Source organism: Xyrauchen texanus, chromosome 30 (assembly GCF_025860055.1).
Source record: "Xyrauchen texanus isolate HMW12.3.18 chromosome 30, RBS_HiC_50CHRs, whole genome shotgun sequence".
Classification (NCBI taxonomy): domain Eukaryota; kingdom Metazoa; phylum Chordata; class Actinopteri; order Cypriniformes; family Catostomidae; genus Xyrauchen; species Xyrauchen texanus.
The window spans coordinates 41,812,968-41,828,605 of NC_068305.1; the positions used below are offsets into that span (position 1 = coordinate 41,812,968).

At 41.1% G+C, this 15,638-nt stretch overlaps 1 protein-coding gene across 3 annotated transcripts in view; it reads left to right on the top strand.

Moving 5' to 3' along the window:
* The window catches only part of LOC127624082 (1-phosphatidylinositol 4,5-bisphosphate phosphodiesterase beta-1-like), a 139,224-nt gene that overhangs the window by 73,247 nt on the left and 50,339 nt on the right, over positions 1-15,638 (top strand). For all 3 annotated transcript variants that reach the window (XM_052098728.1, XM_052098730.1, XM_052098731.1), the window contains exons 5-10: positions 5,304-5,383; positions 6,318-6,371; positions 6,704-6,779; positions 7,541-7,641; positions 8,133-8,299; positions 9,402-9,548. In XM_052098728.1, the coding sequence (XP_051954688.1) occupies positions 5,304-5,383; positions 6,318-6,371; positions 6,704-6,779; positions 7,541-7,641; positions 8,133-8,299; positions 9,402-9,548 (625 nt within the window). The remainder of the gene's footprint in view (positions 1-5,303; positions 5,384-6,317; positions 6,372-6,703; positions 6,780-7,540; positions 7,642-8,132; positions 8,300-9,401; positions 9,549-15,638) is intronic.

Below are 15,638 nucleotides of genomic sequence, written 5' to 3' on the forward strand. Positions count from 1 at the left end.
GAAGCGGTTTTGTGCGTCTGACGAGCGGTCTGTATGCTGGAATTAACATAACAGAGATGTGGTCTGAGTAGCCGAGGTGGGGGCGGGGCTCCACCCGGTACACGCCTGGGATGTTTGTGTAAACATCGCTGAGGGCATTGCTATATAGTACCGGGAGAGGACGCTGGCGTTGGGTGTTCGCCGCTTCTCCGCTTGCTAAAACTGCTATAACTAGTTTTAATGATCTGTTTAACTGATAACAGATAGTGACCCTTCTGTCCAAACTTTCTTTGGATATTAAAAACATCTAGGCTCGGATATTTCCTACCTGGAGCTGCCCTTGCTGCTGGAGTGGTGAGTGACTGGAGCTATTCTTCATCGCCCTGGGATGTTGGGGATCTCGTCGATCTGAGTGCTTTCAGTAATTTGAACAAACTGATGAAATAAACCTTGGGACATCCGCAGTTTTGTGGTTAGTTGAAGCCTTTTCGCTCATCGAGCTACGTTGGTCCGTGGCTAGGCTAGTCGCCTGCTACCACCATATACTGTCTTGAAACCAAGCTTTGCAGTCCACATGTGCTTCCACCATCTCCAGTGGATGCCACACTTGCACTCTGAGTCACTACAAGCACTGCCACTTTTCCTGGTGTACATAGTCATCATTTATCCACGTCTGCCGGATCCATTGATAGCTGCTAATTGTAGCATTACAACGACTCTTACACCCACTATGCTTCGTTATCTGCCGAATCGGCTCTTGGAACTTAACACTCGCCTCACTCCATTGAACACTGCTGCTCTCAAGGAACTGGGCATCCTTCGTCGACCCCCTATATCCATAGAGGGTCACGGCGGCGTCTTGTTTACTCGAGAGGATCACCAAGAGCTCTATTCCGAGCCTGTGGACAGTTTACAGTACCGGCGCACACCAACGTCATCATCAGAGCCTATGGTTCACGCTTCAAAAACTGTAACCTACCACATCCACCCCCCCTGCCGGAGGAACTATGCACTGCGCGTCCTGAGAAACGCAGAGTGGATTCTACCGTGCTGCGCTCTCTGATAAAGTGGACTCCATCTTCAAATATTAAAATGGAACTGTTAAACTGTCAATCACTTACCAACAAGGCATCTTTTATTTACAACTTTATATTTGATCAGAAGCTTGATTTTATGTGCCTCACTGAGACCTGGCATAAATCAGAAGTGTATTCTGCACTTAATGAAGCTTGCCCACCAGGCTATACTTATCTGGAAAAAGCTAGGGGCAATGGTCGTGGAGGGGGTTTGGCGGTCATTTATCGCTCTGATTTTCACCTATCTTTGGTGACCTTGCCAAAGCTGTCGTCATTTGAATGTCTGGCTTTTAGATGTGAACTACCCATTCCATTTACAACCATCCTCATATACCGACCACCAAAATCACACCCGTGTTTTATTGCAGAATTAACAGAGTTACTTTTGCCAGTCTGCACCACATCAAACAATGTGGAAATTCTTGGAGATTTTAACATTCATGTTGAATCTCCAACAAGTCTACATACTACAGAACTACTACAACTTTTTGATTCACTCAACCTCAGGCAACTCGTGACAGTCCCTACACATACAAAAGGGCATACATTGGATCTCATTGTAACAAATTTTCCAGTCAACAATGTTCATGTACATGATTTAGGCATATCTGATCACAATGCCATATCATTTGACTTTTCATTGCTGACCTCACTCAATAAACCTAAACACAAAATCTGCTTTCATGAGAACAAAAGAAATTAACCTTGAACATCTGTCACATGATCTACAAAAACTAATCATATCTGCCAATCACTCTACTACTGACGCAGCTTGTTGATCATTACAATAGTGGATTAAAAGGGATACTTGATGCCCATGCCCCTCAAGACACGGACTGTAACATTTACACGCTCTGCTCCGTGGTACACTGGTGCGCTCGTAGACAGAAGGCGGCTGGGAGGGTCCTTGAGAGGCTTATGTTGCCACTGGGCTCACTGTCCATAAAATCGCTTATAGAGAGCACCAAAGATCATATTCCAAATCACTCAGTCAGGCACGGTCACAATACTATTCCAATATTATTAACAATAATCCAAGAAATCCAAAACAGCTCTTTAAAACAATAAATTATCTTCTCAGTCCACCTGCCCTGACGCATAAAAACAATACTGATGACCAGTGTAACAAATTCCTTGACTTTTTCACCACAAAAATAACTACCATCCGTGCTAACCTAATACAACGGAATGTCATTCCATCCATCACCCCAACCTCTGTAGCAATACTCTCTCATTTCACTCTTCCTACATATAGACAGGTTGAGACTCTCATACACAGTATGAGACCCTCAACGTGCTCATTGGACCCTTTTCCCACTGCCATGATCAAATCAAATACTAATTCTTTAAGTCCTCTCATCACTACTATCATTAACTCTTCCCTGCAATCGGGTCATTTTCCAATCTCGCTTAAAACTGCGCTTATTAACCCTCGGCTTAAGAAATCATCCCTCGATCCGGATATCTTCACAAATTATCGGCCCATTTCCAACCTTCCATTTCTCTCCAAAGTTATTGAAAAAGTTGTTTCAACTCAAATTCATAATCATCTTCATTCACATAGTCTCTATGAAAAATTTCAGTCTGGTTTCCGCTCCGGCCACAGCGTAGAGTCAGCCCTGGTCAGAGTCACAAATGATCTTCTTGTGGCTGCTGACCAGGGCTCTCCATCTCTCCTTATTCTCTTGGACCTCACAGCCGCCTCGACACTGTTGACCATACCATCTTACTCCATCGTCTGCAATACTTCATTGGCATCTCACATACAGCACTTCAATGGTTTCGATCCTACCTGACTGATAGAGTTGAGTATGTGGCCCTGGGGGAGCCAGGTCGAGGCCCTACACAGTTACTTGTGGAGTGCCCCAGGGCTCTGTTCTCGGCCCTACTCTCTTCTGCATTTATATGCTCCCATTGGGCCACATCATCAGCAAGCATGGCGTTGCCTTCCATTGCTATGCTGATGATACTCAGCTCTATGTCAAGCTGGACCCCACATCATCTACACCTTCACTCTCCACTCTAAATGCCTGCCTGGAGGAGACAAGGGCATGGATGATAGATAACTTCCTCCAGTTAAACAGCACCAAAACAGAAGGTCTCCTCATTGGGACCCCACACCAACTCCGATCTTCCCCTGACAGTCTACTCATTTGCTGGCCATGATATTTCTTTGACGTCCTCTATAACAAACTTGGGGGTACGATTTGATGCCCACCTATCATTTAACGCTCACATCCAACACACCTGTAAAACTGCAATTTTTCATCTCCGGAACATTTCCAAACTCCGCCCCTCCCTCTCTTTTTCAGATGCAGAGATGCTGGTGCATGCCTTTGTCTCCTCCAGGCTTGACTACTGCAATTCACTCCTTGTTGGGATCCCTGGCAGGAGCATACAAAGATTGCAGTACATTCAGAACTGCGCTGCCAGGGTCCTGATGGGGGTTCCCAAATTTGAGCACATCACACCCATCCTCCAAAAACTTCACTGGCTCCCTGTTAGACTCAGGATTGATTATAAGATCTGTCTCCTGACCTATCAGTGTGTCTACGGTAGCGCACCAGTGTACCTCAAAGAACTCATTACTTTGCATAATCCACCCCGACATCTCCGCTCTTCTGACAGCCACAAACTCCAGGTTCCTAAATCCAAACTCCGTACTATGGGAGACAGGGCCTTCCAGGTAGTTGCGCCTCGCATGTGGAATGCTCTCCCTAATCACCTGAGGGCGCCACAGTCTACAGAGGTTTTTAAAAATAAATTAAAGACCCACTTATTTTTAACTGCTTTTTCTTAAACACACCCTGTTCTAGTTGTCACCAATTGTTCTTAATTTTGTTATTAAGTGTTTTAATCTATTTTATTGTTTTTTACCTGTGCACTTGTAGCACTTTGAGATATGTTCCTTCATGTGTAAAGTGCATTACAAATAAAATGTATTATTATTATTATTATTAACAAGATCAAGCGCGTTCGCCCCTCTCGTTGCAAAGTCCACATACTGATGGAATTTAGGGAGCACTGTCTTGAGATTTGCATGGTTGAAATCTCCGGCGACAATAAACAGTCCGTCGGGGTGAGCGTTCTGCAGTTCGCTCATAGCCCCATACAGTTCACAGAGCACTTCCTTATTGTTAGCGCTGGGGGGAATGTAAACTCCGGTTATGCAAACAGTGGTGAATTCCCGTGGTAGATAAAAAGGTCTGCATCTAACAGTCACAAGCTCCAACAGCGATGAACAGTAACTAGAGACTAGCATAGAGTTCTTGCACCATTCCGTGTTGATGTAAACACACAAGCCACCACCGCGAGTCTTACCGCAGAGAGCTGTTTCTGTCAGCACGAAACGAGGCGAGCCCGTCTAGCTGAATGGCGGCATCCGGAACTCTGTCGCTGAGCCACGTCTCCGTGAAAACAAAGACGCAGCAGTCTCTAAACTCACGCTGCGTAGCCTGCTGGAGTCGGATATAGTCCAGTTTATTGTCCAGGAGCAAACATTTGAGAGCAGGATAGACGGGAGAGCCGGCCGGCTAGGGTTTGTTTTAGCCTAGCATGGACCCCCGCCCTCTTTCCGCTTCCGCTTTCGCGACACCGCTCACGACGCCCTCTCCCCGCCACCGGCATCAGGTGACGCCGAGGGCTGGAGGCCTGGTCTCCGCAGCAAGCCGAGTATGCGTAGCGCCTCCTGCAGGTCATCATGCAGCTTGGTTTTTGCATGAGTCTTATATTTCAGTAGTGTCTGGCGATGGTAGACACGAACACCGGTTGCTCCGATGTCCATGTGTTGCAAAAGTCGGGCTTTTTTAACAAAAATAGCACCATTGTGGATCCGGAGTGGCCGCTGCGTGCTACCGCGCCGCCATCTTGGATCATCATCCAAGGGTGTGAATACTTAATGTATTTCAGTGTGATTCAGTTCTTCTTGTTTTGGGTCTTGTTTATTTCAGTTTTTTGCTTTGTTATAATAGGGTATGGAGTGTGGGGTCTGAATACTTTTGAATGCACTGTATATATGATGCTCATGCATCTGTAATCTCATTCAAGCATTGAAGTGATCGTTGCTGCATATGAGCTGCCAGATGTGTTGTGTTAAACTTCTTTGACTCTTGAAGAATAAATCATGTGAATCAATTTCAGCATTTGTTATTCAGATGTAAAAAAAAAAGACTGTTATTCCAAAGAGACTGAAGTGTAAATAAATTTGATTGTGTGTGTGTGTGTGTGTGTGTGTGTGTGTGTGTGTAGGAGTGGGCTGAGGAGATCTTCAGTTTGGCATCTAATCTGCTCGCTCAGAACATGTCGAGGGAATCGTGTCTGGAGAAAGTGTGAGTGTTCATTCACTGATACAGCAGCTCAGAGTTGTCTCTAATATTCCCACAGCTACAACATTTCATTTACATAAAGTCATAATAAGAAGTCTTACAGGAATAATTCACTCAAAAATACAAATTCTGTCATCATTGACTCACGCTGATGTTGTTCAACCCCCTCATAATATTCAAGAGAGGTTTGGCCAAAACGGCACCATAAAACACAATCAACACAACAAATATAAAACAAGGGACAAGACTCATGTGGCTAATGCTGCTTTGTGAAAGAAACTCTGAAGCTGAAACGTTGTAAATCTGCTGGAACGCCCCTGAAGAACATGACTCACAGTTCTGTTTGACCTTCATGTATTTGACCTATATATGCATGCAATCATGCGTTTAAGTGTGTGCGTGAGCTGGTTGAGTATTAACTCTGTCTGGTTAGCTGTTGCATAGCGACGGCATTACTGCAATGATCTGGACGCGTTCGACTGACTCAACCGGACGCCGCGTGTGAATCAGTGCCGTGACACAGTAAAGACGCTAAATTATGCAGTTTTTCATGATGCTATTTTTAGACACGCTGCAACACTGAAACAAATATTTAATTAAATGTTCATATAAAACACAATCCATCATAATACATCGTTGTATAGAACAATATTTAAGTATCTTTCTATACAACAGTCTTTAGTGAAGATACAAACGAATCATTGAATCAATTTACAGACGGTTTGAACTGACTCACGGAAATGAATCAAACTCACCAACTCAAGTGTGTTTGAATGAGAAACGTTCATAAAACACTCAATCATGAAACTAGTCTAATGAAACACTCTTTAGGGAAATGACCAAATAAAAAGCACATTTGAACATATCAGTCTTGTGTTTCTCTTAAATGCACAAATGAATCATTGCTCATATTGGATGTTGTGTGATGGTTTCACAGGTACACAAGACTGGCATTGCAGCTGACGCCCGAGGGTGGCATTCCCGTGAAAAAGTGGGTATCTGCCGTCTGTGCCGTGAGACTGACATCACAAACACATTAATCACATTAATCACATTCACTGAGTCTCCTTCACTAAGAATTGTGTTCAAGAGTTTTTCAGATTTACGACAGGTGTGTTCACACAGAAATGGTTGTTCTGTTGATGAATCTGGAAGTCCATATAAGCTGTTTCCTGTACAGCGTTCGATCAGTTCCTGCGTGAATCCTGTCCTCATCTATAATTACGATTTCTGCGTGAAAAGGTTCATTGTTAGTGAACGAGACTCGTTGTGTTTGATGAGATGATGAAGCGTGTTTAGTTACTGTTGCTTTATATGTTGCAGTATTTTCCGTCTGTTCTCTGTGGACAGAAAGCGTGTTGAGAGCGCGCTGGAGATCTGCAGCCTGCCGACCGGACGAGTGAGATACACAATTATTCTGCACACACAAATACACATCTTTACACTTCACACTCATTACAGCGGATTATACATCAGATACTTCCTGGATGACACACACACACACACACATTGTTTCACAGCAGCTTTACAGAAAATGGAGCTGTAATATCTATATTCTTAACTAAATCATGAAATCATGAAATAATGTTTGTATTTAGAACCCAACATGACGTAAGAGGTTTATTGTGTAGTATATTATTAAGTCACTGCTGTGTGTCCATATGAAACAATTGAACACAAGCTTGTTTCATTCTGATGAACTCATTTAAAGTCACACGAGGTTGAGCAGTGAGAACAGATTACCCATGATTCACAGCAATCTGTGATGTCATCTGTGTTTATTCTGCCGTACCGCGTGATTCTGTTCAGTTGATGTTATTTACTGAAGAACTGCAGGAGCATGGACAGAAATAAATCATGACTAACAGGGTCCCAAATCAACCTTTCTCAGGGAAACCAGACGTCACACACTTCGTCATCGTTTTTGGGTGAACTCTCTGTTTTGATTTAATGGACACATGAGAAAATATTTCGAATAAATAGTGTAACTTTATCAATGAAAACACCACAGATAAATCAACTTACGTTAAGTTCTGTTTCTCTAAAAATGTAGTTCAACATTTCAGACTTACATTACAAATAACCCTAAAAATGTTCCTCTTATTCAAACACGTTAACTCAACGTTTCTCTAACATCGTTGTGTTGGTCTGATTCTACAGAATGACACGATTTCTCCGGATAAGTTCACAGCGGTCATATACAGACGACTGCTCAATAGCATCTGTCCACGGAACGACATCGACACCATCTTCTCAGAAATGTGCGTTCTTTCTCTTAAACCCAAATGTTGTTCCTAACCTTTATGCTTTGATTTCCCCTGAGCTCATAAAAATCAAACATGACAGAAAGCTTCATTTAAGAGCCGAATTATTGCTCTGTATTTTCATATAATATAAATTACATTTTGAATGCATTTACTGTAATGTGACAATGTAACAGGAGATGTTAGTGGGAAATAATCAGAACTTGGTATTTAGTATGATGATATTTTTCCTTGCTGCTTCGTCTTTATTAATGTATTTCTTTTAGTTCTGCTCTTAAGAAGCCGTGTGACGGATATTCTAGCCTTTTTCTCAATATTTAAGAATAAATAATTAATAAAATTACCCAAATTATTCTGTGACTGTTACAGTATTTTGTGATAGTTGTTCTAAAACAATATAAATGTGTCTGTACATGAAAATACATCAGCAGCTTTTTGCATATTCATTCTATATCTCACTCTATTTGTGTATAATCTCTCTCTCTCAGAGGAGCAAAGAGTCGTCCATATCTCACCGTCGACCAAATGACTGATTTCATCAATAACAAACAGCGAGACCCGCGACTCAATGAGATCCTGTACCCGCCCCTCAAAGCCGAGCAAGTGCAGGGATTGGTGGACAAATATGAGCCTGATGTCATGCTGTCACAGAGAGGTTTGTCTGTTCACCTGTCAATCAATAGACTCCACCCATAGTTACAACACACTTACACAGTCTGTGAAGTGCAGTGGATCTGTCAGGGTTGTTGCCATAGAGACGGGGTGAGCTGTGTAGCCCAGTGGGGTATCTGAATGGAATGTACATGCACACACACACACACACACACACACACACGCACGCACACACACACACACACACACACACACACACACACACACACACACACACACACACAGGACAGCTTCACTTCACCTCTATTAATGGACAACATACTGTAGGAACCAAAACACTGACCTGACCTCTTATTAACTTCCAGAGAAGCAGAAAGAAACTCTAGATCGAAGAACACGTGAAGATGCTTTATATTAAAAAGATTGTAATGCTCTGATATTTCAGCAGCTGTCTTCTCTTCTGAGCATTAATGAAGTCTTCTCATGAGGAAGGTGAGACCTCCACTGAGCTGAACGTCTCTCTTCTGTCTCATTAGAGGAAACGTGTTCAGAATAATGCTGTTAATTATTCTGTGAGAGTCTGTGGAGGGCACGACACCTGTAATTAAAGTAAAGTGGCCAGAGGGACTGAAGTGATCATACGCACACCTGACAGAGTCGAGAGCTCCAGGAGAATTGTGTGACTCACACCGGAGTTCATGTTACCAGATGACGCTGACCGACATTCCTATAGTCATTTGATGAAATCTAAGAGCACTTTCACACAAGAACGTTTGGCGTGTTTGACGTCAGAGTTCAGCTTATTTAGTTGTTGTGAAAGAACTCCAGGAAAATGCAACTGAATTTTCTTGATAATGTGAACTGGGCTTCATGTGAACCTCATGTAATGAGGTTTGTAATCCTCTCAGAAATGAACTGCTGTTTTTTTTTATTTGTTTTTTTTTTATGCAAAGGCAAAATGCAGTAACTGAACTATAATCAGAAAATGTCCTCAAACCTAACTGAATCAAGTGTGAAAACAGCCCGAACAAGGAAACACTCACAACAAACAGTATTGTGCATTCAGGACTACACAGCCGTTAAACAGACTGAGTATTTTAAGAAGAGAATGACATTGATTGTTGTGTTTGTATTGTGTGTTTCAGGGCAGATTTCTGTGGAGGGTTTCGCCAGATATCTAAACGGAGAAGAAAACAGCATCATACCTCCAGAGAAACTGGACCAAAGTGAAGACATGACACTTTCTCTGTCACATTACTTCATCAACTCTTCACACAACACCTACCTCACAGGTCAGCCAATCAGATCACTCACACAACACCTACCTCACGGGTCAGCCAATCAGATCACTCACACAACACCTACATCACAGGTCAGCCAATCAGATCACTCACACAACACCTACCTCACAGGTCAGCCAATCAGATCACTCACACAACACCTACCTCACGGGTCAGCCAATCAGATCACTCACACAACACCTACCTCACGGGTCAGCCAATCAGATCACTCACACAACACCTACATCACAGGTCAGCCAATCAGATCACTCACACAACACCTACCTCACGGGTCAGCCAATCAGATCACTCACACAACACCTACCTCACGGGTCAGCCAATCAGATCACTCACACAACACCTACATCACAGGTCAGCCAATCAGATCACTCACACAACACCTACATCACAGGTCAGCCAATCAGATCACTCACACAACACCTACCTCACGGGTCAGCCAATCAGATCACTCACACAACACCTACCTCACGGGTCAGCCAATCAGATCACTCACACAACACCTACCTCACGGGTCAGCCAATCAGATCACTCACACAACACCTACCTCACGGGTCAGCCAATCAGATCACTCACACAACACCTACCTCACGGGTCAGCCAATCAGATCACTCACACAACACCTACCTCACGGGTCAGCCAATCAGATCACTCACACAACACCTACATCACAGGTCAGCCAATCAGATCACTCACACAACACCTACATCACAGGTCAGCCAATCAGATCACTCACACAACACCTACCTCACGGGTCAGCCAATCAGATCACTCACACAACACCTACCTCACGGGTCAGCCAATCAGATCACTCACACAACACCTACATCACAGGTCAGCCAATCAGATCACTCACACAACACCTACCTCACGGGTCAGCCAATCAGATCACTCACACAACACCTACATCACGGGTCAGCCAATCAGATCACTCACACAACACCTACATCACAGGTCAGCCAATCAGATCACTCACACAACACCTACATCACGGGTCAGCCAATCAGATCACTCACACAACACCTACCTCACGGGTCAGCCAATCAGATCACTCACACAACACCTACCTCACGGGTCAGCCAATCAGATCGCTCACAGATATAATCTCGAGGTTTATACAGGGAAAGAAATATAATACATTTAGATGCCATTCACTTTAAAGTAGGTTTAAAGAATAAGAGAAGTGTTTCTGGTTCCAGTAAACCTAACTAAAGCAGCATAACTGTGAGTTGAGGAATAAATTAGGTGTATGTCTGGCTAAATAGATATGTCATTACCCCCGTAAACAAGGACGTTTTCTTGGTGACAAATACAACAAGAAAAAGATAATAAAAATATTGAATACAAATAAAAAGCATATAGAAAATATAAATATATATAGAAATACACAATAAATAAATATATATATATATATACAAATCCAAATCTGTTAGACAGATAGTGCAAGGAAATGTAATGCAAAAGAAGTAGGATATGTTAGTTAAATATAAATAGACTAAACTGTGAATTGCACATAATTATTGTTCAATGGGACAGCTTTATCTTATCGGCTGTGGCTCAGTTGGTAGAGCGGGTCAGCTGCCAATTGCAGGGTTGGTGGTTCGATTCCCGGCCCACACAACTCCACATACCGAAGTGTCCTTGGGCAAGACACTGAACCCCAAGTTGCTCTCAATGGCAGGCTAGCGCCTTGCATGGCAGCTCTGCCACCATTGGTGTATGAGTGTGTGTGTGAATGGGTGATTGGGAAACAGTTTAAAGCGCTTTGGTAACCTCTAAGGTTAAAAAAAGTGCTATATAAGTGCAGACCATTTACTGTGGTCTTTTTACTTTCTTCATATTGTATGACGTGGAAAACATTTGTGAGATAATGGCAGTAATTGAGTTAGATTCACTTTGATCACTCACATTAATGCAGTAAACACATTGTCTAATCCATTTGTGGATGGAAATGACACTTCTGTGGGAAATGCAGGAAATGAGTGGATTGTTTGCTTCATTCCCTCATTCAGACTGTATATTAATGTGGTTTAAACAGAAATTGATGTGGTCTTTGTAACAGACCTTCCTGTTTTCATATACAATAATGCTGTTAAAACTTTAGAATCACGGCCATATAGAGCATATCACAGACATATAGAGCATATCACAGGCATATAGAGCATATCACAGACATATAGAGCATATCACAGGCATATAGAGCATATCACAGACATATAGAGCATATCACAGGCATATAGAGCATATCACAGACATATAGAGCATATCACAGGCATATAGAGCATATCACAGACATATAGAGCATATCACAGACATATAGAGCATATCACAGGCATATAGAGCATATCACAGACATATAGAGCATATCACAGACATATAGAGCATATCACAGGCATATAGAGCATATCACAGACATATAGAGCATATCACAGACATATAGAGCATATCACATGCATATAGAGCATATCACAGACATATAGAGCATATCACAGACATATAGAGCATATCACAGACATATAGAGCATACCACAGGCATATAGAGCATATCACATGCATATAGAGCATATCACAGACATATAGAGCATACAACAGACATATAGAGCATATCACAGGCATATAGAGCATATCACATGCATATAGAGCATATCACAGACATATAGAGCATACAACAGACATATAGAGCATATCACAGATATACAGAGCATATCACAGACATATAGAGCATACAACAGACATATAGAGCATATCACATACATATAGAGCATATCACAGACATATAGAGCATACAACAGACATATAGAGCATATCACAGATATACAGAGCATATCACAGACATATAGAGCATACAACAGACATATAGAGCATTTCACAGACATATAGAGCATATCACATGCATATAGAGCATTTCACAGACATATAGAGCATATCACATGCATATAGAGCATTTCACAGACATATAGAGCATATCACAGGCATATAGAGCATATCACAGGCATATAGAGCATATCTCATGCATATATTTACATTTACATTTACATTTATTCATTTGGCAGACGCTTTTATCCAAAGCGACTTACAAAAGAGGAAGAACATCAGCGAATCATCTTAGGGAGACAGTGGTACAAAAAGTGCCATATTACAAAGTTTCACTATCATCATAATAGTATACAAAACAGATTTAAGTGCAACAAGAAATGTAAATTATTATTTTTTTTTTTTTGTGATCGGTTAAGTGCTTTTGGAAAAGATGTGTTTTTAGCCGTTTTTTGAAGATAGAGAGTGAGTTAGCTTCCCGGATTGAGTTGGGAAGGTCATTCCACCACCGTGGTATGATGAAACTGAAAGTCCGGGAAAGTGTTTTGGTGCCTCTTTGTTTTGGTACGACAAGGCGACGTTCCTTAGCCGATCGCAGGCTTCTGGTGGGAACGTAGCTCTGCATAAATGTTTTTAGGTATGCTGGAGCAGAACCAGTGACTGTTTTCTATGCCAGCATCAGGGCCTTGAATTTAATACATGCATGAACCGGCAGCCAGTGGAGAGAGACAAAGAGTGGTGTAACATGTGCTCTCTTAGGTTCATTAAAGACCAGACGTGCTGCTGCATTCTGGATCATTTGGAGAGCTCTAATAGCACATGCAGGAAGGCCTGCAATGAGAGCGTTACAGTAGTTCAGTCTAGTTATAGAGCATATCACAGACATACAGAGCATATCACAGACATACAGAGCATATCACAGACATATAGAGCATATCACAGGCATATAGAGCATATCACAGACATATAGAGCATATCACAGGCATATAGAGCATATCACAGACATATAGAGCATATCACAGACATATAGAGCATATCACAGACATATAGAGCATATCACATGCATATATATATATATATATATATATATATATATATATATATATACAAATCCAAATCTGTTAGACAGATAGTGCAAGGAAATGTAATGCAAAAGAAGTAGGATATGTTAGATAAATATAAATAGACTAAACTGTGAATTGCACATAATTATTGTTCAATGGGACAGTTTTATCTGTTCATGACAATTTTCGAATCTAAAACTTTACTGTGGTCTTTTTACTTTCTTCATATTGTATGACGTGGAAAACATTTGTGAGATAATGGCAGTAATTGAGTTAGATTCACTTTGATCACTCACATTAATGCAGTAAACACATTGTCTAATGCATTTGTGGATGGAAATGACACTTCTGTGGGAAATGCAGGAAATGAGTGGATTGTTTGCTTCATTCCCTCATTCAGACTGTATATTAATGTGGTTTAAACAGAAGTTGATGTGGTCTTTGTAACAGACCTTCCTGTTTTCATATACAATAATGCTGTTAAAACTTTAGAATCACGGCCATATAGAGCATATCACAGACATATAGAGCATATCACAGTCATATAGAGCATATCACAGGCATATAGAGCATATCACAGACATATAGAGCATATCACAGACATATAGAGCATATCACAGACATATAGAGCATATCACAGACATATAGAGCATATCACATGCATATAGAGCATATCACATGCATATAGAGCATATCACAGACATATAGAGCATATCACAGACATATAGAGCATATCACAGACATATAGAGCATATCACAGGCATATAGAGCATATCACATGCATATAGAACATATCACAGGCATATAGAGCATATCACAGGCATATAGAGCATATCACAGGCATATAGAACATATCACATGCATATAGAGCATATCACATGCATATAGAGCATATCACATGGCATATAGAGCATATCACAGGCATATAGAGCATATCACATGCATATAGAACATATCACATGCATATAGAGCATATCACATGCATATAGAGCATATCACAGGCATATAGAGCATATCACATGCATATAGAGCATATCACAGACATATAGAACATATCACATGCATATAGAGCATATCACATGCATATAGAGCATATCACAGGCATATAGAGCATATCACATGCATATAGAGCATATCACAGACATATAGAGCATATCACATGCATATAGAGCATATCACAGACATATAGAGCATATCACAGACATATAGAGCATATCACAGGCATATAGAGCATATCACATGCATATAGAGCATATCACATGCATATAGAGCATATCACATGCATATAGAGCATATCACATGCATATAGAGCATATCACATGCATATAGAGCATATCACATGCATATAGAGCATATCACAGACATATAGAGCATATCACATGCATATAGAGCATATCACATGCATATAGAGCATATCACAGACATATAGAGCATATCACAGACATATAGAGCATATCACAGACATATAGAGCATATCACAGACATATAGAGCATATCACAGGCATATAGAGCATATCACAGACATATAGAGCATATCACAGGCATATAGAGCATATCACAGTCATATAGAGCATATCACAGACATATAGAGCATACAACAGACATATAGAGCATTTCACAGACATATAGAGCATATCACAGACATATAGAGCATATCACAGACATATAGAGCATATCACAGGCATATAGAACATATCACATGCATATAGAGCATATCACATGCATATAGAACATATCACATGCATATAGAGCATATCACAGACATATAGAGCATATCACATGCATATAGAGCATATCACATGCATATAGAGCATATCACAGACATATAGAGCATATCACAGACATATAGAGCATATCACAGACATATAGAGCATATCACAGACATATAGAGCATATCACAGGCATATAGAGCATATCACAGACATATAGAGCATATCACAGACATATAGAGCATATCACAGACATATAGAGCATATCACAGGCATATAGAGCATATCACAGTCATATAGAGCATATCACAGGCATATAGAGCATATCACAGACATATAGAGCATATCACAGACATATAGAGCATATCACAGACATATAGAGCATATCACAGACATATAGAGCATATCACATGCATATAGGCATATAGAGATAAACAGTTTAGAATTTCAATTTGTTAAAATATTCAAATGGTTGTATTCGAAAATTTAGATTAATG